The 12,197-nt window shown below is 41.6% G+C and overlaps 1 protein-coding gene across 1 annotated transcript in view; it reads right to left on the bottom strand.

Annotated features, from left to right (window-relative positions):
* Positions 1–12,197, bottom strand: part of LOC137281781 (uncharacterized) — a 55,821-nt gene that overhangs the window by 17,294 nt on the left and 26,330 nt on the right. Inside the window, exons 21-31 of the mRNA XM_067813396.1 lie at positions 10,376–10,606; positions 9,629–9,850; positions 7,443–7,666; positions 6,395–6,471; positions 5,073–5,259; positions 4,398–4,533; positions 3,513–3,740; positions 3,129–3,374; positions 2,256–2,470; positions 946–1,022; positions 248–446 (exon numbers count right to left, since the gene is read on the bottom strand). Coding sequence (XP_067669497.1) covers positions 248–446; positions 946–1,022; positions 2,256–2,470; positions 3,129–3,374; positions 3,513–3,740; positions 4,398–4,533; positions 5,073–5,259; positions 6,395–6,471; positions 7,443–7,666; positions 9,629–9,850; positions 10,376–10,606 — 2,042 coding nt within the window. The remainder of the gene's footprint in view (positions 1–247; positions 447–945; positions 1,023–2,255; positions 2,471–3,128; positions 3,375–3,512; positions 3,741–4,397; positions 4,534–5,072; positions 5,260–6,394; positions 6,472–7,442; positions 7,667–9,628; positions 9,851–10,375; positions 10,607–12,197) is intronic.

The raw sequence follows: 12,197 nt of genomic DNA, 5'->3' as shown, positions 1-12,197 counted from the left end.
TACAAGTGTTGTCCTGTAGCAAATACTTACATACAAGTGTTGTCCTGCAGCAAATACTTACATACAAGTGTTGTCCTGCAGCAAATACTTACATACAAGTGTTGTCCTGCAGCAAATACTTACATACAAGTGTTGTCCTGCAGCAAATACTTACATACAGGTGTTGTCCTGCAGCAAATACTTACATACAAGTGTTCTCCTGTAGCAAATACTTACATACAAGTGTTGTCCTGTAGCAAATACTTACATATATATGTTCCGGTAGTATCGTGAGTACAATGTGCCATTCCGTATCAGACTTGAGGGAAGTCACGTCGGTCGCAGGTACAGCGTTCCCTATTACGGCGTTTTCTTTAAACGTATAAGCCTCCAAACCGCTACTCGATGGCAAATATTCCAAGACAATTCCGTTAGCTCTGAACCCATCCAGAAAATATATTTGTGGTCTGAACAAAAACACAAAAAACACACTTGACAATAAAATATAGCTACTGATGTCCTGTCATATCAAATCGATTCCCATTTGAGATCGACTTCTATCAAACAACTTGAGGATAATGACCACGGTAACGTTGAACAAATCAGCGAGACAAGAACTCGACATCACACATTGTTACCAATATGGGGAATCGAATCTGGGTTTAGATGTGACGACCGAACGCTTTAACCACTGGGCCACACCACTGCTCCTAAGATACATTTATACACACTGTCGTTTCCGAATGACATCAACATGAAACGGGGTATTTCTTTCGATGAATTAGGCGCGCTCTAAATTGTTGCTTTATTCATGAGCAGATTTCTAGTTGTACGGAAATGAAGGAAAATCTTGCAGGTCCAGACTCAATTACTCTTGTTTGTACCGGTCTGAGTTCACAGGAATGCATGTTATCGGAGTTATCGGAGATAAATATACAATTGTTGTGAGAATGAAGATGAACCTACTGTTGTGGAGTGGGTGTTACCCATAGTTCCAGAGAGTCACCAAACCGGATGTGACATTCCAACTCTACCACTGACATCTGTATTTAGAACAATGAATGAAGACACGATACTAAACAAAACACGTCAAAAGGCAGACAAACTGCATACATTGCAGGCAACAGTGCTTGCAGTTTAAGTAAACTTGGTCTCAGTATTATTGGTTATACTCCTCTGAGTCTGACAAACACTAGTAGGAGGTCATATCAGGTAACCTTTGAGATTGATCAATCAGAATACACCTTACAAAATCGCGAAAGTGGACATTTGCACACACCAATTGAACCTCGAAAAAGTTTGTATCGGAACGATTCCGAAAGATATTTTCGCACGAACGCTTCCGGGTGATGCAAAGGGAGAACGCTACAACACTGTCACCAGTGACTAAACAGTCGCTGGAAATAGTGTTTCAGCTTGCGGAAATATTAGCTAATGGTAACTATGTCACAGAAAGCCCTAAGCGTATATACTGCAGGTTAAATATCTGCGTCTTATGCGGATTTTCGTTTGTTTATAGATCAGTGTCAGTGACCAGTGTATTTTGTAAGTCTCGTCAAAACCTAAACAGTAGCCTTTGTCTGACTGGTTAAATCCGTTCGGCCTTCTCGCATTTGATTGGGCGGTCATAGGTCGCTCAATGGTTACCCGAAACGGCCTCCTAATAAAGTTTGTTAGACTCAGTGTAGGGGTGTAACGAATAATACTGAGACTCCGTTTACAAAGACGGCAGTGCACGTAGGAATGAACTGCATTGATCCTTTGACAAACTACGCTTTTCCATGTCATGATGAAGTTAAAGAGAAAGTTACACCCATGACTGTTATCAGTCTCATTACATAGAGCACAGAGAGATTCCGTATTGAGCATCCATGTAATAATAACGCCATTTGCTTAACGTTTTTGTAAAGTATACGTTTAAGTTACTATTAATGATGACAAGGGAATGGCTGCTGATCACTGCGTCAAATAATTTTGAAATTCAAATGTTTTGAGTCAGAATTTGTGTAAATTGCCAATTACAAACCAACGCTGTTTTGTTTAAGCTTTGATTAACACTTTCTTATCCCATGATTTGAACGGAAACGTTTTTTTGTCGTCTACATCGTGGGAATCATTTTGTGAGGAATGCGGCCTGTTCAGTGTCATTTCTATAGAAGAATTCGAAATGCTAAATGTAAATTCTGCACACGAGTAACGTGTGACAAGAGCAAATTAACTGCTAACTCTCACAAACTGACTTCACTTCTGACATTATTGAAATGTAAAAGACCCACACTATCAAACACAGCCTGTTTACAGACTATGTCGACATCTGACCATCCTTTGCTTGAGTTGCATTTGATGGAGGTTTTCCCGCTGCACAAGGCAAATCCATCCTGACACTTGTAGGTCGCTGTTGCCTCCGTGGCCGAGTGAGACACCTGGACGGAAGTACCCTTGCGAAGAGGTGGGTGGGGGCAGTCGAATGGGGACCAGTCGGAAACAACTCCTGGAAGAGGTAACAATCGTACATTAATTTTAAACAATGTGGCATTCAGAAGGTTCTCGTCAAGGGCGTGATTGCTTTCTTCCTCATTCCACTTGCACGAAGGTTGCTTCAACTTAATCGAGAATGGTTGAAGTCAGTTGAAAGCATGATTACATGTCATAGTCATGACATACTGAGGTCACAGACCCATGAAGGTTCGGGGTAGAATAGGTCTTCAGCAACTCATGCTTGCCATAAAACGGTACTAAAATATGGGATCTGAGTGGTCAGGCTCGCTGACTTGGTTGAGACGTGTCATCGGTTCCCTATTGGTCAGATCGATGCTGTTGATCACTGGATTGTCTGGTCCAGACTCGATTATTTATAGACCGCCACCATAAAGCTGAAATATTGCTGAGGGCGGCGTAAAATTAAACTCACTCACTCAGGCCACAGAATCATTTAGAAGCCGTTCACAGTGAGGTAGAGAATCACGTGTGGTATTTGTGACATGCATACTATTTTTATGTTGTTATGTATTTTGCATATCTCTATTTTACCTGGTGTGTTTTCGTGTCATTATCAGCTGGAATCAACCGTTCAATTCCGACCACATCATAAACTCATATATCTCCATCAGTTAGTGAGGATAACAGATGTATGCAACAACGGTTCATACCTTGTTTTGTTGGTTTTGATACAAAGACTTCCACTTCACACATCGTCATTGAATCACCCGCAGCCAGTTTAGTCATACTACGGATCCTGACATAGCGACCAAAGACGCCAGGCAGACAGTCTAGCATCAGACGTTTACCGTGGGGAAACTGACCAGGGTAGGAATAGCAGGAATTGGCGGGCGTGGCAGGGTAGAGTGTTGGGTCGTGAAGCAACACCTCCACCTCGAAGTCATGTAGAAACTTCTCTACAACATGTACATGTTACGAATTATTGATAAACGTGTACCTTATTGAACGTAATGACTGAAATGAATGGAAATAATACATGAGAAGGAATGTATTCGGTCTCCAACAGTATCATAATAACGTAGAGTATCCCTTACCGCAGCCTGCACACCTCTTATTGTGTGTAACAGCCACCCTGTCGATGTAGAAGTAGGCCTCTAGGTCCACCTGCCACCAAGGGTTGGGGTCCAGTGGGGACACTTGCCAACACGTTGTGCTAGCGGAGGTAGGGGAGGGGTGGCCGTCTACCACACTTCCGGCAGGGCTGCCAGAAGTTGAAGACCCTTTGGTGGGCTTCAGAATTGCAACATTACTACTGATGGCTTCTGTCAACAGAAAGACACAAAACTTACAACGTTACTAATTATTCCCTCAAGGGCCAGTTGCTGAATAAACCTTGGCCAGATTCAGACATTCAACATGATTGCTTCATTCCTCGTATATATGTGTCAGAGTTCAATGATCACTCAGTTAGACCACTGTGACCAAGGCAATAACACATTCCATTCCCTAAAAGCAATTCCAACAATGCATTCAATTTACATGTTAGGCTGCATAGAATTTAAGCATTTATAGAAACAAATGTTCCTCGGACAAAAGTGACAAATTGAAATTTTCAAATGAAAGAAAAAGAGTGACGAGGGAGGAACGCTGTTTTATTTTTTCCTCTCAGACATACAGCTGGGAAAGTTTGGCACGTGTTAATGAGTTGCAGATTCCGTCACACTCGTTCGTACATACACTCATTCTTATAGTGGACAAATCGATGAACGGGACGCGGCGAAGTCAAAATCATTGTTCAATAAAAAACTGTTACGCACACAACTAAAAGTAAAGCGCCGAGGCTCGAGAAACATTTCACTTATTTACTTAGCCTTACTATGGATGAAAATAACCACAGCAATGGATGGATTATTCATGAACAACACGACTTTTGGACTGTTTTAAAGTGTTTCTAAAGGCACGATTAAGAAATTGAATACCTCTTTTTATTCCACTCAAATCGCCTCTGCTAAGTTTCAGTTTCTTCAAAGGTAGGTGTGTAAGCAGGAGACGTTCAACCTTCAGAGTATCGAATACATGACCAATTGCCGCTATCGTCTGTCCGTTTATATCAAGCTGTAATGCAGAAGAATAAAATAAATTATCAGATAAGACAGGTAAGGTGGAAAGTTTCCAAACCTTAATCAGATATGTGAAGAAGATTGCCGTAAAGAACTGACGTATGTCTTTCGAAATCCTTTTAACAAGGACGGTGAGGTAGCCTGGTTTTTAAGCATTTATTATTATTTTAGACATTCGTATAGTGCCGATATTTAGTTCACCAGTTCAACAACTCAAGGGCTTTTTGTTTTTCCCAGCTCATTGGATGTCCATCTCATCGGCACATGGAAGTTTCAATCTCAACTCCCTGTGGATTATACAACTCTTGCAGCATAATAGGCCCACCTAGGTAATTGAATCGTCACGGAGAAGAACTCAGGCTCGATTCCCACGTGGTTACAATTTTGAAACAAATTTCAAGCATTCCCCGCCTTGAATCAACTGGTCAACTTCTAAAAGCTTTGTAAACCCACAGTCACTCACTGAAATTAACTGTAGCGCGCGACTCCGCGCTTCTTTCCCGTAGTAGTAACGCTTACTATCAATAGACCTACCAATATACTTTCTGGGAGGAATCTTAACACAATGTGAGCTGGCTGACGTGGAACAAATGGGAGGGTTTGCAGACGATGTTCTGCTCCGTGATGATGGATGTAGGCGAAGGGTTGTGTTTCTGTAGTCGAATCCATGACAAGCTCCATTGCTGTGTTATTGTTGTCAGTCAGAAGGATTATCCGCACGCTAGAATCACATTAGGGTAATTCACATATTTAATCAAGATTAGGATAGTGGATGTGTCGGTTGTGAACGAACCCAAAACGTGAATTAGAGCACAGATTGGTGGCTTTACCAAATTTTAAAATGGTCAAAATGAAGGATGTCCTTGATTATTCATAAATGTCACCATTAATGTTAACGATTCGACTCATGTACATGAACATGGCCTACACTTTCGAAGTCAATGTTAATGTAAGACACTCACGACTAATTAGCTATGATTACACCATGCCATTTAGAAAGTGGTCAGATGTAACATATGTCATATTTGGGTTTACACTTTTTTAGCAATGTACAAATTATAGTACATTTTTGGTTAAGTCCCATCCGGTATTCGAACCTGTACCCTCATAATCAGGCACCCAATCGCCAGCAAACAAAGTCGCTAGCCCGCTCAGCCACCGCGACTTCCACAAAAATGGAAGTCGAATAACTGGTAGTCTAGACTGCGTACTTTCTGTACCCCTCTTATCATAGGTACCTCTTATCTCTTGGTAGTCTAGACGGCGTATTTTGTGTACCCCTCTGCGTACTTTGTGCACCCTTCTTACCATAGGTACCTCTTATCTCTTGGTAGTCTAGACGGCGTATTTTGTGAACCCCTCTGATAAGAGGGTTGCACTAAGTACGCTGTCTAGACTACCAGTTATCCGACATCCATATTTGTGGAAGTCCCGGTGGTAGTCTAAACTTGCTATCTAGGAACATGGGGTCCTTTCAAAGAGCAATCTTAACTACGGTTAAACTAAACTCCCATTCCTAAACGTTGCACTAAGGTTACCTCAGTGACTTACGATCACCCTAGTGCTTTGTGAAAGGAGGTTCAGAACTCTATATAATAAAGATGGTTCCAACGGAATCTGAGCCTATCCAGTGTAACCATATGGACACGTTATCAATACAATAAGATATGCGTGTATCAAGGAAGGATAGCTTGGCAAAGGGGTGTGACAGTGGGGAATGGCAGATCTGGGCTGTTGGGCAAAAATAAATCAATGTCCCAAGAGCGTCATGTTCTAAAAGAATATGAGACTCAAACCCAGTATCAATGGATCCCAACGCTGCGCAGTATTAGGAATCGACCCAGCGATATACTCACTCAGGAGATCGAGGTGTGGTCCAGATCTCAACGGAGGAGAATACGTTGAGTGGACATCTGAACAGAAATTCCGACACCTGAAAATACCATAATCACCAGACGTGAACATTCAGATTGTCCATCAGCTGTAATAGTCTGCATTCAAAAGAAAAGCTACCAACGTAAATATGTATTCATTTAATATTCACAGGGTCATACAACCTGTAGGTTAATTAGGAACGTGCATAAAGATTGGGGAAGAACTACATGGTGCGAGGTTTAAGCGAATAGTCTGACTTTATGATTTTATACACAACAGTAGCAAAGTTCTCTGAAAACTACCTGTGTGAGAATAGAGTTAAAAACACGTGTTTTTACTTTCGTGCGTTTGACAAAACAAACATACAGCGCAGCGACGGGGATGTTACAGATGAGAGCAAAACTGGACTGTGTTGTAAGAATCATGGGATGTGCGAACTGCACTAATCGCTAGATTGATCACACGCCATCAACTAACTGGCCGAACAGCAGACAGGAAGACCATGGGTCACAACCCTGTAGGTAGATCGTCATCCCCGGGTGGGTTTCCTTGGAACAATTTTCTCACTGTGACGTCATCAACCAGAAACAGCCTTTTGTATCGAATCAACTACAGGACCTTGTCCAGACAAACCAGCCCACAAGGTCTCCGAGACTATCTGCCGTTTAAGACCGTCTACGCACAAACATTGACGAAGACGATTGATGTGGTGCCAGACAGCTCGTCAGTGGCAACAGCGAAATTGGCGAATGATACTGTTCGTGAAAACTACATGGCGGCGTTGCCTTTGAACCTGACCTTATTCAACCATTGTCTGCTATTAAACCCAAACTCTAATCATAGATGTGAACGATCAAAAGTCTATGTTGTATTTCTTTATCTATGTGGAGTGTACATCTAATAATGAAAACATTTAAGACAAGTTGAAAGGTTCTCTTAATGAATATTTGAAAGCAGGATGAGGTTTTTAAAGAAACATTAGAAACAAATTTTTAATGTGAAGTTTCTATTTACAATTTATTGTCTTACGTTATCTTTTTCGTCATATTCGTACAGTGATGCTGAACATGTGATGCTCGCACCCGTCCAGACTTGACCCCTGGAACACCTCATGACTCCGGAACTGACGTCACCACAAGGAATGGAGTTGGTGTTACAGGTGAGTGTAGCGATGGCGTCGGTGTCGGAGTAGGTCAGGGTCATCAAGCTGTTTTTAGGGATAGGTGGGGCACCGCAGTCAAAGGGCGACCATTCTGTACAGTAGATAGCGTCTCAATAACAACGTTAAAACATTGCATTCAATATAAGTTTCAACTTCACTGGATTGTTTTGTACTCGTTGTTACAAATGGAAACTGATCCATATCACGTCAGTTCAAATATGGTCAGAATGGATGAATAATATATTAGAATGATAACTTTTGAAAGTGATCCTTGAAAATGTATGCGTTTTTCAAAACTGATTTTTTATTAGTCTAAATAAAAAAGTGAAATGTTTCTCGGACATCGGCGCGTCACATTCATCTGTGCGCGTAACAGTTTTATTGACATTTATTAAAATAAGACTCGGCTGCGTTACGATAAATCATTTATCCACTATAAGAATGAATATCTGTAAGAACGAGTGGGACCTGAATCTACAACTCCCAAGTTGTATTTCTGGGAAAGAAAAAATATACAAATGTGTTCCGCCCTCGTCACTATTTTTTATCAAAAATTAAAAAATAAAGTCCTACCGCCCTCGCCACTTTTGAAACAAAAATGTACTCGAGAAACATTTAATTACTATGCTCAAATAATATTACATAAACAGACACTATACATCACTTTGGAAACACCATCATGTGATCGTGTTCCCATAACCAAATAACGCTGAAAATTGTGCCAATGATGGTGAAACTAAAATGAAGTTCGATTCATGTGTTCACATTCACTAAAACTTAAAATTCAGTGTCTTCTAATACACATAGGCTAACGGCATTACATTAGTAACTCAATCACTTGATATAGTCCGTTTGGGTTCAAATGAGGTCTATACATGATTAAACATAGGAATAAGGGATAAGTGCTCAAAACATTATTAAGAAACATGGTCCTGAAACTTCTATACTCTACAGGTTCTATAATCTGATGTTTTATTATCGATTACGGAAGAGTTATGTAAACAACCGTAATGTAATATTGTGCTATTTTCACAACGAGGGATGACAAACGACTGGTGGAAGAGCACTAGCACACATTCAGGTGCACCTCAGCATAGTCAGGTGAGATGGTCCCAGCTCGTCAGGCACTGTTCCATCAGCCATGTTGAACCCAAGCGGACTATAACACAGATCATCAACTCAACTTATTTCATCCCGCACACTGCCATAGTCAGAGACATAGACTCTCTCCGTTCACATATCAACAGAGAGCATCCTTGCTAGTTCAGTTCCTGACACATATGCCTATTACGTCCGGGTCCTGTGACAAATGACCACTGACATCACACATATACCAACACCTTTCATTTGATAAATGCTATTGGCATATGGGTTCGTCAAGCACATGTGCACATACGCTTAATATACCGCAACACCTGATTTTAACTCCCTTGTAGCCATGTATGTGCACACCATGCTATTCCTTGAAGGTCAAAATATCCAGAGAGTAAGCTTAATTGATGGTTGAATAAGTCATCTGTTATCTTGGTACATGGTTGTACTGATAGCTTTTTTTTCTCTCTCTCTCCATCTCTCTCTCTCTCTCTCTCTCTCTATATATATATATATATACATTGTATATATACATGTGTATATATACACTCACACACATACACACACACACACATATATATCACATACACACACGCACATGTGTGTGTGTGTGTGTGTGTGTGTGTGTGTGTGTGTGTGTGTGTGTGTGTGTGTGTGTGTGTGTGTGTGCGCGTCCACCCAGCGCACACGTTTATTTCTGTACGTTAAGAAATAATTACGTTTCGGTGTAGATCCTGACACCGTTATCAAGCAAATGATAAACAAAACATGTTTCAGTATAGATCCAAACACCATTATCCAGCTAATGATAAGCATTTGCTTGATGACGGTGTTAGGATCTAGACCGAAACGCCGCATCCAGTGCAAGAAAGAAGTTGTCTATCCATAACATGTGCTCCTCTTCATCATGCCAGTTTCTAAATGGCACTGAAGGAAGTAAAGCAACACATAGGTCACTTACGTTTAAGAGAAAGCCGACTTCCGTAAACTTCCACTTCACAAAACGTCAGTATATCATTGACGCCCCTTCTGGCTTTGGGTGTAATTCTGACGTATCTCCCAAACAGCTCCTTGTCACATGCTAGTCTCTGGGTACCTCCATCTGGCATAGGACCATTGTACATGTGACATACCTCTTCCTTGCCTGATCTCACTGTGATCTCAAAGTCATGTGACCGAGTAGCTGTAATAACGAAAACGTGAATGAGGTTTAACGTTGCTTCACCTACGACTGACTGCTCACCGCTGCGTGCCACATTAAGTGAACATTCGGCTCATAGCGTTTAAGTGTCATGTATATATCACTTTGGTTGGGCTGTTGTTTTACGCCGCACTCAGCAAATACACCAGCTGCATGGCGTAGGTTAGTAAATATTCTTGATCAACAGCATGAGCATCTATCTACAACAATGGGACTAAGTGTCAGCTAAGTAAGCGAGTCTGACCACTGGATCCCATTTGTCGAGAACCGAGAGCATGCTGGGGTTGTCTATGTAATCGCTAATACGCAAGAGTATTTGTTCCAACTACTTCGCTTACCAGATTGTAATACAAACCAAATATCGTAAATAAAATACTGAGATTTAATTACTCAACTGGCAAGGAAACATTACGCGATTTCGCAATCTGGCGGTTGTGATGACGCCATTGTTGACGAAATGGTATGTGCGCAAGTTTCCTCCCACGCATATATACTATATATACTTACAACAAAGACCAGTGCAGTTGGTGCTTGTGATGACGACACTGTCGACGTAGTAGTAGCCCTTTAAGTCTACCTCCCAGTACACGTTCACGTCGGCTGCGTTGTGGGACCAGCAGGTGTTGTCGCTCCACACGGGGGAGGGGTTGCCGTCCACGAGCCAGCCGGGCTGGGATCCGTCTTTGCTCGAGCTGGATGTGGCGGGTTTGTTCAACGCAAGGTTTGTGCTGACCGGTTCTGTTTTAGCGAAAGGTAATAGCTTTAAATGAAGGACTTGACACATCAAATACCATTGTTTGGTTGGATACCATGGTAACAGTACCGGCGCCATCTCTACATCCAGTCAAGCGGATATCATAGCTTTAATCAAAACTAGTTCTCAGTATTTAAACCGAGATGCTTTGTCTTGTCAGTGCCCTTTGACTAGTCCTTTGAAACGTCACCGGAACGTGTTTTCTTCACTTGTGTCACGACATGACGACAGTTAGTGACTTTAGTTCCAGCAATATCACGGAGGAAAATGGGCTGCACACTGGAAAATCGCACAGGGGGGTTCGAACGCTTTAACTACTAACCTACCTCACCGTACCTGACCTGACAACAACATGGGAGAGCATCCATCGTGATGCATGTCTCAGCCGTTAACCACTGGTCGGCTCGGCTACGGTGCTGGGAGACCAGTAAACATATTTGGGGTAGACAGGATTCAACCGTCTGTCATAATTTCTTGGCGTGCCCAAGGGACGCATCTGTGCGGTTTTGAATTGATTTGTTAATACGAGAGGGACGAGAGGCAAATTGAACTCGTCTGAGGTATTTACCGTACGGATGTTTGTTTTTTTATAAACTGTACTGTCCAAAGAAAACAAACTATTGTTTATTCAATGCAATGCCGTAATACCAAAGAGCGTGATTCATATAATCCCAACTCTACATGACTGAAAACCTGCTTGTTGTTTGTGTGGCGTGTTACTCTATCCCACGGCCACACAATGGAGTTGGGAGTAGTTGTTGACAGCGCGACAGTTCGAAATGGCGGTCGAGACGGTGTTTACATTTTGAGAAAGGTTGAAACTTGAAAAGACAGTTGAAAATACTTCACCGCTTTTTGACTCTGTAATCTGCAAAATCGAAGATTACATCCTTTTCTGATCGACCTACGAACCTGTAACTTAGCAAAGACATTTCATTTTTATGACGGGCGAGTGTCAGTCATTATTTCACGTGCGTGTCTCCACCCCGGCATGCGTCGAAAGAGTGACAGTGCTGCTTTGTGCACATGCTACTAACTTTGGATTCCTTGGAATGTTGTTTTCATCACTTGGGACTGGATAATGGCCAAGCTTTTTCACGTATATGTACGAACATAGATGTCTAGCAGTGACAGCCCTGCGAGGAAGCTAGCAGAGCAGGTTTCTGGTGGTTCAACATTTGACATCTATTTTTGAACGATGCAACAGGACATGGTGGCACATGTGGCATATATTCAGTGAATTGTCCATTCTAAGCGGAAACAAATATACCATTTACCATGCAGACAAATGTTTACTGATGAGTATTGTAATTGAATGTGAATATTTTCATAATAGAAGGTTATATTATAGTGTGCTTCCCTAATATTTGAGGAGGAAAAATCACAAAATTGCCTTTTTCGAATTTTAATAATATTTTGTAATCATTTACGACACGTCTGCAGTGTCGATATTAGCCATGTTGGTGGTCAAGCTGAAGTAGTGCGACAGTGTTGTATACGTGCGCAGTGAAGCGCCCTGAAATCAGACGCATTTTAAATCCAAATTGATACCGTCTGATTTTATTGACTGACCAA

Source organism: Haliotis asinina, chromosome 4 (assembly GCF_037392515.1).
Source record: "Haliotis asinina isolate JCU_RB_2024 chromosome 4, JCU_Hal_asi_v2, whole genome shotgun sequence".
In the NCBI taxonomy this organism is placed as follows: Eukaryota; Metazoa; Mollusca; class Gastropoda; order Lepetellida; family Haliotidae; genus Haliotis; species Haliotis asinina.
This window is presented reverse-complemented; position numbering and strand designations above follow the sequence as displayed.